Here is a 13,850-nt window from a genome sequence, read left to right as displayed (position 1 = left end):
TCCCACGTCGAACCAATTCCGCGTAAAGCGCTGAAGCTCAGCGCCCTCCGCCCTCTGTCCTCCTTTACATCGGGCTGGAGGGAAGAAGGAACCCAAACCCCAAAAAAATACGTCAGCGTCTGTGAATCTTTTAATTGCAGGTAGCTGACCGGAAGCGCAGATAGAATTTAAAAAATGCAAAAGCGATTCTTTCCTTTAGAACCGAGTCAGTACGTCGAGGAAACTCTACGTGGACGGCAAGTCGTACTCTGAAGAAACATTTAGCAGGTTTTTTTTCCCTCTCTGTGCGGCTGATGTCACCTGTCTAGTGCCTTTAATGACCCGTAATAACACCGACAGCGCTCTCAGTCCAGGTTCAAGCGCTTGTTTACACCCAGAGCAGCATCTCCTCTCTGTCCTCCCCGAGCGTAGGATGCCCGGACTGTAATTAAAGACATTCCAGACTTAACCTTACCCCTCAGCCCCTGAAGCTTCACCCTAGCATTTCACAATCATTATGGGATATTTTCAGCGGCCTCTTCACGCCTGCCTCTCTCTTCCTCTCATTCTCTCACACACACACACACACACACACACACACACACACATACCAAACCCAAGAAGGCATTGTTGCTCGGTCCCGTGCGCGTCTCTGTGCGAGGACACGTGACGACTGTCGGAAGAGAGAAATGCCGAGACTATTTACGGCTTGTGTGAGAGAGCACGGGTGCGTTGAAAAGTCAGAGAGGAAGGCCGTGTGCGTGGTAGGAGTTTGCCAACCCTGCGCGAGAGTTAATGTGAGCTGATGGTCAGGCAAACAAGGAGAGGACGGCGTGTGTTTGTTTGTGCTGTGTGGCTCGTGCATTAGCAATGACGTCGTGTTCGAATCCTCCAGATTGTCTAGGGATTCATTTATGGTCTTATTTACCAGAGGCATCCAAATACAAGAAAGACGAAGCCACTAGCTGAAGCCTCCCTAAAATATTTAGTGTTATTTTATTCTTTATTTATTTATTGCAAAAAAATGTTGAAAAATTCAATATAAAATAGTCAGAATATGAGTTTAAATAAATAAGATCATAAATTTGTCCATTTCCTTCACTTCATAGTGTAAGATATCCAATACATTCCACTTAATTTAATTCAAGTAATTTAGTAATATTTTTCAGAAACTGCAACCATTGTAGTCACGTATGTAATCTGTGTGTTTAAAAAACGATTGAAATAATAACAATGAATCAGTTCACACTCTTTGTTGGGGTGTTCATGCGCTACGTTCGCTCACATCCTGTACGTCTCCTGGAGGCTAAGCCTCCCCTGTCCTTAAAACCTAGTGACGCCCCTGAATGAAACAAATGTGAATCTAAGACGACAGGAGGAGATGGAGTCTGAGCGGAGTAGTTCCATCCCCAGGTGACCAAAGACCAGATGTGCTCGGCTTAGTATCCGTCACTTCCAGATGATGTCAACTCTATGTCAGGCTGCGTTCGGCTTCGACTACAAGATCGGTCCGTGGTTAGACAACACAAGTTTAATTTATTTCTCACAGTGTGTTTGGATGAGGTAGCTCGACAGAGTTTTTTATTTATAATTTTTAATTTTCCACAAAACACAAAAAATACGATGACAGCGCATTATTCATAAAAAATAAAGTAATGAAATGACAAAATAATTTGAGTTTAATAAATTAATTTATATAGTAGCCGCAAAAATCTTTAAAAACTTTTATCCCGAAAAAGATTAAATAAAAATACAGCTTTTATCAATTTATCCGAAGAATAAAAGGACAGAACAAAACCTCTACGTTGCTCTGCTTCGATAACAACCACTAACTGCTAAAACCATAGCTAAAACTGCTAACCTCTCGCCCGCTTCTGTTTTTTCCTGCTGTCCAACCATTTATAAAACGCTTTGTGACGTCATGTGAAAGTGCCGGATACTCAGCCGAGCAGATCAGGTACCTACACCGGCCAAAGAGTCCTTGGGCAAGACACTGAACCCTAAGTTGGTCCCAGTTCCCCCAACGAGCACCTTGCACAGCAGCCTCCGCCATTATATAGGTATATCGGTGCATGACAAACACTGCAGAGTGCTGGGAATCGACTCAAGCCTCAAGTGGACATTTGAGGAACTGCAGTTTTTAGCACTTCCCACGTTGGCTTCGTTGGTTGGAGCTCAAGTTAAATATAAAAATCAAGCTTAAAAAAAAATGACAGGAGTTAATGATACAGTTAAAACAAATAGACTCATACAATCAACAGTGACACAAGGTGCGCTCTCGTCTTAATTTTCTCTGCTGGCGGCTAATAACTTCATTTGTGTGTCTTCAGTGAATCATGTCTGTGATTAAATAACACAGTGTCTCTGAAAGGAGGATAATTCCTGTTTGTTTTAGGTGATAATTGCCCGTGTCTTTAGCCTCAGGACGGTTCGCAAGGTCTGCAACCACTGCTTCATAAACGCTGCACCAACAGCAGCAGCCTCTGACGGATGAGCTCGAGTCAACGTAGCTCATCAGAGGCGAACACAAATTTAAAAATGCAGCACTCTTTCATTTTGCCCTAACTGTGTTTCTGTTCCTTTCCCGATCCAGTGAGGGAGAGCTAGCGGTGTCTACGAGTGTAGGTACGCAGAGGTAAAGGCAGACAGACAGGTAACTGAACTGTGTTGGCGTGCTCACCGTTCCTGCTCGTAGCGCAGTCGGGACGATTCCAGGGTTAATCTTTAAGTCTGGTCTAGTCAACAGTTGATAACAAACAGCGCAGGAGGATGGCAACAGAATCACCGTGTGTGGTGGCGTGACTGCAGCATGAGTGTGACACGGCATGTTCACTCAATTAACAAGCCTACTGCTGTGATTTATGGGTTGCTCCGATCATTCAGGGAAAAAAAAGAAGAAATGCATGTTTAAGCATGTGTGTTGTTGCACAAAAAAACACATTTTCTCACTCCCCCGTGGTGATGTCTCAATCTGGAGGGAGTTTTTTTTTTTTTTTTCTTCTTTGGTGCCCGGGTTTGGGGATATCTGCAGTTACATCTTCTACAACGGAGGTGAATGGGGTTGTGTTACAGCGTCGGGCCTTTCCATAAACAAAGTTCCGGTTATTCGTCATCATTCATGAGCTTGTTTTATCTGGAACTGATTTCTGTGGAAGAGAATAGTCACTGTGAACACAATGGGTGCTATTCAAAGTTCACAAAGTAAGTGTTTCTTGGGGAAAAAAAATAAAAATGTTGGATTTCATTCACCTTCATTGTATTGGATTTAACACGCTCAGGTATCCTTTAATCTCTGGGTCTGCTTCGTGTCAGTAAATTGAAATTATTTGAATATAATATCAACTGTATCTTATGATCCTATGTGTGAAAAGGTTTCTCCCAATCCATTTTTTTTAAACGATATCTCCAAAAAACAAGCTGAATCAAGGACGCGTGGACCTGCAGAGCTGCCTCTGTTTCTGTGAACCTTCACAAACATATGCTCTCTACACTGTGCCCACTAATTGCGTAATAATACATAAAGCTCTGTTTAATTAACTGTCATGCCCTGATAGGGACAAAAGTGTCCTTTTCCATTTTATTTTTTTGATAACTTAGTGGTAGTTATGCTTTTTGCTATCATAGAAGTAGAAAATAAATGTTAACATGTGCTATTTTTAGGGCGTTTTTGCAGAAGACACTTTTGTTCCTTAATGGTAACAATACATATCAAAAATCAAATACATCAAAATCAATGTTGCTGCTGATCACTGACAGGTCCAAGGCACGAATGATCCCCCTCAAGAAAAATCCGCTTTCAATTTTGATTATTGAAAATGTTCCAATTTTTGTGGGGAGGTCTTCAGAAAAAATTGTGATGCCATCACAAACACTGTCATATAAAGGGTCAAAAGTCAGCAATGAATCAAAGTTTTGCTATTTATGTACTTATTATACTATTATGTATTTATCAGTACTGAAGTTGATTAAAAGATTTATTTTAAAAAAGTAGAAAAAAATATTAACATGCTATTTTTAGGGTGTTTTTGAAGAGGACACTTTTGTCCCTTAATGGCATGGATTTTTTTTATTTGTGATCTCTTAATTCAAATATGTGAATGTATGTGAATTTTTTCCATCTGATTAACTTCGTCTTTTTTTTGTCCGTCTAGTCGTGGACCCTCACGGCCAGTCCTCCTCTCCGGCCCCTGCGGCCTCTCTTGCTCCGGCTTCCTCTGATCTCCTCTGCGCTCCTCCTATCCGACGGAGGAAGGAGCGCCCCCAGGTCTTGAACCTCAGCGAGGCGGAGATGGCGGGCGTTCTCCGACCCAAGCCGGGGCGGCTGGACAGCCCCAGCAACCGCTACGCCGGCGACTGGAGCGGCTGCGGCGACAGCTACTTCCCCTCCGAAATGCTGCTGCCGCCCAGCAAAGAGGAGGCGGACTACGACGACGTGCCGTCGGAGGACGCGGAAGCGGCCGAGGGGGTTCAGGAGAAGCTGGAGGGCGCGGAGGTGCAGGAGAAGGTTGTGAATCCCGTGTGTGATCCCGCTGAGGAGGAGCAACCTAAGAGAGAAGAGGAGGAAGGGGAGGAGGAAGACGAGGAGGAGGAGAGGCAAGGGGAGAGTGACAGTTCAAACAATGGGCAGCCGTTAGAGGAGGAGGAAGAGGGAGGGGATGAGGAAGAGGAGGAGGAGGAGCAGGAGGAGGTGGAGGAAGAGGAGGAGGACAGGGTGTGTAACCACATCCTGCCGCCCCGGCTGCCGAAGGAGCACACCTACCAGGCGTACATGAAGATCCAGGACATCAGCCCCGTGCTGAGCAACAGGGTGAATCTGAGAGACCTGCAGGAGAGCATCGACACTCTGATAGGAAACCTGGAGCGAGAGCTCAACAAGAACAAGCTCAACGTCGGATACTGACTCCTAACACTCACTCACATTACTCCCATGAAGCCTGCTGAGGTCTGGGCCGGACCTCCTTTACCTGAACAAGGTGCTCCGATGACGTCACCATGGCAACGTGGCGCTCAGTGCTGCTGTAAAAAAAAAAAAAAAAAAATGTTAACAGGGCACTTCTGGCATTTGTTCCTTACCCACAGACATTCCTTTATTTTTCCATTTATTATGTCCACCGTCTTAAGTTGCGTTGTTCCTGTTGTTGTTTCAGTCCGGTTCTGTGTTGTTATGTGTTGTTATTGTCGCTTCTCTTCTTATTAGAAGAACCCATCAGCCCCTCAGGGGGGGTTTAAAGGTGCCTTAATTGTGCGAAGGTGATACGTCAAGAGGAGAAGCTACCCTGAGATAAAATGCATCACCTTGTGAGACTAGACGACGTGTACGGTGGTTGTTTATAGAAAAAGGCTGCAGTGTGTTATATTTTTTGGCAGGTACGAATCCACTCTGGTGGTGACAAAATAACTTCAGATGTTAGCAGGAAGTATCTTCTTGTTTTCTGGAGCAGCATTTAGATATCAATCAGGGATACATCAGACCTTTCAGCGAATTCATTTCTCAAACAAAAATATAGACTTAAATCAGACTAAAACTACTAAAATAAGCAGGTTGACAGGTTAAAGTATCAAACAAAAATCCTTCGGTTGTGCACATTTTGTCTCGGGGTGGATTTCCTTTGTAAGGCAGCAGAGAGCTTTTCCATTGAGGTTTAAAACACTAAATATTGTTCAACAATAATGCACTTATTAGGCAGGCTGTAGTTTAGGTTGACATTTTACTTCATGCAGTTAAAAAACAAACAGCTAAAAAAATCTGTTGCCACTGAAACCCAAAGCTTTGCAGGCAAACACTAGAATGTCATCTGTAAAAAAAACAACAACAACAAAAAAAAAAAAACGAAAAAGAGAATGTGTGTTTAATGTGGCATCGCAATTTTAGTTTATTTGCTTTCTTGCCTGGAGTTATGTGAGAAAACTGATACCACCCTCATGTCTGTAAATAAATATAAACAAAGGCAGTTAGCATAGCTTAGCATAAAAACCTGAACATCTAGCTTGTCTCTGTCCAAAGTAAAAAAAAAAACAAGAAAAAAACAAAAACCCTTATCACTCTCTAATATATATAGCTTTTTAATATGTGCAAAAGCAAATGTGCAAAAAGTCAAATTTTCACTTTTTGTGGTCTTCGTGCTTTGTTAAAATAAGCTAGCGTGGTATCAAGTTTTTCATCTAATCCGTGCAGGAAGGTTTCTTTAAGAAGCTAAACATCCACAACCAATCATCTTTCTGCTTCTCTCAGCCTTTCTTTTTTTTTTCTTTAAACAGTGAAACAGACAATGTGAAGCACAATTTGTCCGAGCGGCGGTGGAAACGCGGTTTGGAGGGCTCGACTCAGCTAGCTCGACTCAGCTAGCTGCCTAAATCGACAAAAGGAGAGAGACGTTTTTTTTAGCAATCCAGGGATTCAGAATGATCAGTATTTAACCTATATGTATATGTATATAAATATATAAATGTATTCGGAGTATATTATTTTTACAGCTTATATTTCGATGGCGTATTTAAATACTTCTGATGACCTCGTAGTGTTGATTGTAGCAATAGTCGCTTATCTCCCTTCGAGCTACCTATACACATCTTAATGTGCTGGACTAATGGTACAACTTTAGCTGTAATATATATATATACATACATATATACATATATATGTATATATATATATATATGTATATGATAAAATCCTGCAGAAAAAAAGTGATATTGTTATTTTTGTTATATTGTGTATATATTTGGCATCGTGTTGTCTCTGGTGGACTAAGCTGTGTTTTTTTTTTCTTTTTTTTGGTGTTTATTTTTTAAGGTACTGAACGTTGCATGGTCAAAAGCTTTACTGACATTAACAAGGCTCTGTCTCATCTGCCTTTGTATTTCATATTTATGTGTAAAATAAGACTTATTTTGTAATGTATGCTCGTTTGTTGGACCCCTTGCTCCTTCGATAGACGTGTGACTGCGTCGCTACAGCTTTTCTCCAAGGGACTGAGAGGCAGACTGTAAAAATGTAGAATATTGTCAAGTTTTCATGGTTGCAAAATTGACATCTTAAATTGTTTGCTTTGTCTAAAAATATAAGAAAAGCTTAAAATTCAGCAAATTTTTAACTTTGAATTTGTGATTCATTATTACTTTTACATGCTCTACACCGACCTACACATCTAAAACCATCATCAAACCTGAGTCAGTGAGACTTTGCGGCCATAATTCTGACACTAGTTGGCAATAATCAGAACTCATCACGTTGAAGGATGGAAGGATGAGTTGATGAGAGAGATCCCTCTTTGATTGGCTGGTGAGCTCTGAGGAAAAGACTAAAGTAAAGAAAGCAACAGATCATCATGATTTAGGAGAAACCAGTTCATAGCTCATACTAGCTAACTAGCCACCCAGCTAAAAGTGGCTCTTCCTGTTTCTCTTTTGAAAAATGAATACAGATTACTGCCACCTGCTGGTAGGAAGAGTTATTTCCTTGCATGCTAGTGCAGATCGTATGTGCCAGCTGGTTGTTGGCTGTCGTCTTTGATGTGTGTTCAATTGCAACTTTGGTGTGACTGTACCTTAGCATTAAAGACGTTAAAAGTGAATTAACATAAAATTTGAGAGGGGAGCATTGCTTTACTATGGGAGAGTAGGGAAGTTACCTTTAACGGTCGTTCCACACTCATCCTTCCTTCAGTAAATTTGTTCTCGATCCTGCTGCTTCACAGTGAAGCTGTGGCTGCTGCTGAGCGGATCCGGTCAAAGTGAGTTTCAGCAGGAAACCTTTCAAACCATCTGTCTGCTCAGGCAACACAAGGAGAAGCGTTAATAGAAGCGCGTGTGGGTTCTCAGCTTTACGTGTGGATACTTTTTAAACATATGAAGACGGTCCTTTGAGTCTGAGTGGAAATCCTCCTTATTAAAAATCCAATTTGCACCAGAGACCCTTAGACTTATGGTCAAAGATTAAGCTAAAAGTACATTTTTAATTATTTGTAATCAACTGGTTCCCTTACAATTTATCTTGTCCTTTTTCACCTGAAACATGAATTATTTCTGTCTCACCCTCTTTGTCCTTTGGAGAGAAAAAAAAAAAAGTGCCACATCGAAAGCATCGCCAAGACAAAAGTGAGAAGTGCTTTGTATTGATCCTGAGAAATGTATGGTCATAATAAAGTATATTATTTTACATTCACGCGTGGCTGCTGTGTCTCTTTGGCGTAGCGTGGATTTCGGACATATTTGTTTGTTTCAGTGTAATATTTTATGCAATCTCTGCTTCACTCCTGCAGGGATGTACTTTTACAGCAGTCAAAACAAAGAAAAACACTGATTGGTTGATTGGTTGGTTTTTAAAATGGGACAGTTCGCATTAACGTTTACATGTATATATGAGAGATTATAGTCATATGGCTAATTTCCGTAAATAGTAATAATAAAAAATAAATAAAAAATACAATTAACATAATATCACAATTGAACAAAGACATTCAACAGAGAAAAACAAGCATGCAACATGCAACAACAAATAGTGCACAGACACAGACGAAAGCTGAGGGACCAAGGCGTGCTACCAGGCATTAAATATCCTTGGGTTTGAACAGTCACACAGTTTCCACCGTCTCACTCCCACACATACAATAATCTTGAGATTCACTTGTTGTTGGAAGCCACTTCCCCAAACTGTCTTTACTGAAAAGCAATTGGGAAACAAATCGACCTTCAGGAAGAAACTTTTCTTTTGGGAGAATTTTGTAACCCGGCCTGAGCAGAGTGGAGATAAATAAGTCAGGGAATTGCCCTCGTTGGCTTGTGGGAATCTCCCAGAATGACTTTCAGCTTCAGGGACATTCCCAGGATGCAGCTGCATTTAGATGTCCAATAAAATGTGCCCACTGGATGGGCTGCTCTTTCACTGTGGCTCCCAGCATCACCGGCAACGCTCACGAGTTCTGTGCAATTAAGCCAGTCTTAGGACAATGCGTAGGCTCAAACGCAACTCGCTGCAGTGTCATTTAATTGTGTGATGTTCTTTAAGCTGTAGCTATAAATTCAAAGAGAGAGCTGGGATAACTGCGCCCGGGAGGCTCCCAGTTGAAGCGATACACATCTCTGGCGCTTAGCATTTCAGAGCAGCCGGAGGCCTCTCACCACTAAATGGTTTTCAGTCCCGTTTGATGTCACTACAGTGGGTTCATATCATGTTTTTATGGCCGCGCGGAGGAGGTATGATGAAGCTGTAGGGTACAGAATGTACACATACCTGCCTTCACTCCGCAGCCCTCTTTAAATCTCCACGTTTACTCCAATAACCATTTAGACTGGAATTTACGAGGAGATGGAGCCAAATATTTCACCGGCAGCTTGAAAATGTATATAATTTTTTTTTTTTTTTCACACTGAGTAATATTCCCATCAGTCTCTGAGTTATTTCGATTATTTTGTTCTCTGACGTCTGAATGGAAATAGAGATCACAATGTAATATTTATTTTTAAGTTTTCGAATTTCAGCTTTTAAACATCTGGAGAAGGGTTTCATATTTACAGTCAGGTACTGGCTCTCCACTTTGTCCACGTTTGACTTGCAAAGCTGTCCTTTCAGCCCCAATAAAAGCCAGAGTGAAATCCCATATGAAGACGGAGGTAGACATAATAACGCGGGGCCTGTTTAGATAGTCAGGGTCGGCACTTGATATCGGGAGTGAACTGAATTGAACTTTTGTTCGTTTCTAATTCAAGAGAGAGAAGAGATATGGCTCCTGCTGGGTAAACATCCTTGACAGCCACCTGCATGTGAAACCAGACCTTTTCTCCTCGTCTTCTCCTCCTCGTCTGCTCCCTTAATCTCTGGTGACCTTTGAGTCCGTATCGTGGCTGCTGGTCGACCAGTCAATCACACCGTCTTTGTTTCATTCATTTTTTAAATATTTTTTTTCACTGTGGCAAAAAAAGAATCCACATTTGGAAAGATTGGACCTTTAGTGACGAAAACAAAAAAAACAAAACACAACCATCCATTAAAAACAACCTGTAATCATCATCCAAAGCACAGAAAAGTAATTTCTGATATGTAGCCAATGGTTTGTTTGCATTACGAGTATAACTTTCATCACTTTCATATATATTCAATGTAGTTTATGATTGCTCTGATCAATATTTAGTTAAGACATTTTTAGAGGCCTAAAGAAAGCTAAAGCTAACGTTAGCTAAAGCTAAAGCTAACGTTTTTAGCCTTCATCCTTTGTGTTTATTTGTGGAAGAATAAAAAGGGAAAGTTTTTTTGTTGGAAAAAAAAGACTTGCATTTACTATATGCATGACAGGATATAGATATTTTTGTATCATTTGTCAAAACTTCCCAGTAAAATATCCTCTGTTAGCAGCTAGAGCTAAGCTAGCTACTAGCTTACGATCAGTATTTCTGTTTGTATCATTCTTTGGGGCCTAGTGCTCATTGTTGATGAGGAACAATATCGTACCATGTAAAAATGGCGAAGGGCATTGCACATTAATCACATTTGCTTCGAGAAAAAGCTGCAACACATCAACAAACATAGAGTAACTTAGGAAAAAGGTCACATATATATATATACATACATACACTGGCTTCGTGGAACCCATGAGATTGTAGTTATTGATGTGGGAGTTTGTCTACACAACTCAAAAATTGACTTTTTTTATGAACACAGTAAACATGGTCACATCTGAATGCAGCGTTTTTCTTAAATTTGGAACATAATTCTGCAAGTAAATTTGCAATTTGTGTTGCTTGATTGATTTTAACGTTGTGAAAATATATTTTCTCAATTACCTCTTTACTTTTCTGAGACACAAACTTTGAGACTTTGCAGATTCTTTAAACCCTTGAGAGCCTTATCCAGACTCAACACTTTCACAATCATGGTGTTGTGCTTCTTAGAAAGTGTAGGCACAAATTTCCACATCATATTTTAACAAGTCGTTTACATCTTTCTCTGGAAGTGTTTTGAGAGGCTCGGGCTGGTTAATGTTCTCCAGTATATACTACCCTTCCCTCCTTATAAACCCGCTAAGCCTGAGCAATTGCTGGGAACCTTTATACGGTGACCCTGGGCACACATTCCATACATGCAGTGCCCTTCAGTAGGAGGGCTATTAAACACATTTTACCCAGGTCCCAGCATTTCTGCTGTGTTTTTTCGGGGGGTCTTTTGTTCCCTTGCGGTCCAGCCCCTGTACTTGGCAGCTCATCTGAGGGCCCGGGGGCAGATCTCTTGATGCAGCGCTGAGAGATCCGCCTGTTCTGGACCGCGGCGATGATGAGAGAGCAGGCCCGAGGAAAGGGGGGAAAAAGATGAAGAGAGAGCGAGAGGTGAAAGTGAAGAATGGAGGGAAAGGGAACACAGAGGTGCGGCGCTTCAGATCCTCCAGGGGCCGGGACTCAACCCGACGCAGGCCCTCTCCTCCGTCCTCCCGTGCCTCTTCCCTCCTCCACCTCCATTGCTCTGTCACTCAGGACTAGACTATTTCATTTTAATAAGGCTAATCCCTCCCAGAGGTAAGCTGCTCATCACCTCTCTCCCTCCCGCTCCTCAAGAAGAGAGCGGTCTCCTTTCAGCGCCGGGACAGGATGAGGGTTTGCTCTGCTTGATAGGAGAGAAAAATGTGAAAGGTGACACTGAAAAGAGGCCTTGACAGCAGCTGTGGTCGGCCTCAATGAGAAGATTTGGGTCTCGCCGGTTTGATAAACTTGCAGGTGGCACACCTTTAGTGGTGGTTCAGCCTCCAACCTGCCTTTAACTTCATACCGATACGAAGCCCGGTGATAACTTTGATCCGAGCAGAGGAAGTGGAGTAACACAGTTGGTATGTTAGTGTATGCTATCACCTTCCTCCTGTCAGCTCTCCAACTGTCAGCAGTAAAACAAAGTTCACCTGGTGGTTCAGGTGACTACCAGCTACCACGGCGTCTCCTGTAAAGGACGTTTTACAAAATACACATGATTGCTTAAACTTTAACCAATCATGTGTGTTTTATTCCACGACTTGCTTGCTCTGTTCTTGTTCCATTTTTATCAACGCCGCGGAACACGGTGTCATTTGACAAAGGCACAACAGCGACGGCAAGCAGCAGGTCTTCACATATGATGAATGGTTTGTTGGCTTTAGCTATGAGCGAAGATACCAGATACCATAATAGGCCTCCAGGGCTCTGGCCGAGGTCGTGGAGACTTGAGATGACCTGAATTCAAGTTTAAAATTAAAGTTAAAATTAAATCCTCAGAGTAACAAAAAGTAGTGAAAAATAACAAATAGTATGTGAGCAGTGTGTGGACGCGTGTTTCAATAAATGCCCTTGACATAACTTCCAATATCTTGTGTTTCCGTGGGAATGTGTTGTGGGGTGCACCTGGTTAGCGTAGCTTAGCACAAAAGCAGTGCTATCTATAGCTTAGCACCACAACTTAAAACAGAAACATTAATAAAACTCATTAGTTATTGGACTAATTCCTGTTTATGGCCTTTTTGCTGGACTAAGCTAACTAGCCACAGTTAGCCACTGGCTAAGCAAATATATTCAAAAGAAAAACCTAAAAACGTCGCTAAAATTCTATTGCACAAACAAATTACCTGCATTTCATGATGGCAATGTTTCTACCATTTTTCTATAATGACAGTTTGTAACCAGAAGATTCAGAGTTTCCGAGCCTCGAGGGCTTTTCCGTGCTCTATATATGCAGTGACAGACTGATGGTTTAGATGACACATCCCACTCTCCTGAGGGGGTGTATTCTAGTCTGGGTTGATGCCTATACAATGTCAGACTGCAATTACAGCCCCAGAACTTTTGTTCTGGTAGAAATATTACGGGTATTCCCTAAATGAAGTACTGTCTGTTGAAGTGGTCCAGGTGGAAACTGGCAGGTACGGCAGGGATAAGTAAAAAGAAAAAGTCGATGCTTAGAATAACAGACGTTTTCTGTGGAAGAGATTTACAAAAGTGCACCTAACCAAGGACACTTTTAAAAATGTAAACGTCGAAAAGAAGGATACACTGCAGTTTATTAGAAAATGCCAGCTTAAAGGATTACTAGCTTTTTTGCAGTTTTTCTAACCATACTGTGTTTAGCTTTAGTGGCTGCATATTGAATAAATAGCCATGATTTTATAGACATTCGTGGTCCTCAGTGGATGAACCCAAATGAATTTACCTGCCCACTGATGTTTCTTCTGCCACTTGTCGGCCTTAATGTTTGGTTGAGTTTATAGGAATCCAACTATTTAATGGTTCCTCTGAGGATCAACTGCAACGATTTTAGTGATTTCTCACGTTTTCACTTTGGCACCCACTGCTAGCCATTAGCTTTGAGACGTTAACATGAAAAACATACCTGCTGAACACGTCAGCGTTGTCCTTAGTGTTAGCATTTAGCTTGAAACAACCTCCATGAACTGATGGTAGACTGCTAATCTGATTCATATACAAACGGAGCTGCATTCACTCTTGAAAAATTGACAACCTAGCTTTTAACACACTAATGACGTGCCAGTTAATCATATGTATTTGTTTTACCATTTTCATTTTTGCCCTTCAACATTAACAAGCGCTTGAGCCACACTTCAGCAGTGACTCTTCAACATTGTAGCTAAATTGACCAGGATGATGTTTACATTTACCACTTGGAAGATTAATTGAATAAAATATATAAAGTCCTTAGGTACAATACTGAAAACAACTGCTTTCTAATATAACGGCCCTGCTTTAAATCCCCCTGTTTGAATGGGGTTGTAAAATAATAGAAAGGTCTGTCGGTACGACACAATATCTTTCAATGGTACTACAAACCACGGCCTACAAAATGAAAACACAGTAGAATCAACAGCTCTCTCAGTTATTTCACATAAATAACTGATACCACAACG

The 13,850-nt window shown here is 41.5% G+C and overlaps 1 protein-coding gene across 3 annotated transcripts in view; it reads left to right on the top strand.

Annotated features, from left to right (window-relative positions):
• syde2 (synapse defective 1, Rho GTPase, homolog 2 (C. elegans)) overlaps positions 1 to 8,143 on the top strand; it is a 49,140-nt gene extending 40,997 nt beyond the window's left edge. For 2 of the 3 annotated variants that reach the window (XM_047586789.1, XM_047586791.1), the window contains exon 8: positions 4,131 to 8,143. In XM_047586789.1, the coding sequence (XP_047442745.1) occupies positions 4,131 to 4,879 (749 nt within the window). In that variant the 3' untranslated portion in view covers positions 4,880 to 8,143. Of the gene's footprint in view, positions 1 to 2,572; positions 2,633 to 4,130 lie in introns of all 3 variants that reach the window. The other variant, XM_047586790.1, reaches the window with a different exon arrangement.
• The last annotated feature ends 5,707 nt before the right edge of the window (positions 8,144 to 13,850 follow it).

This window comes from Mugil cephalus, chromosome 6 (assembly GCF_022458985.1).
Source record: "Mugil cephalus isolate CIBA_MC_2020 chromosome 6, CIBA_Mcephalus_1.1, whole genome shotgun sequence".
Taxonomy (NCBI): Eukaryota; Metazoa; Chordata; class Actinopteri; order Mugiliformes; family Mugilidae; genus Mugil; species Mugil cephalus.
The sequence above is the reverse complement of the archived record's forward strand: the minus strand, read 5'-3'. Positions and strand labels throughout refer to the sequence as shown.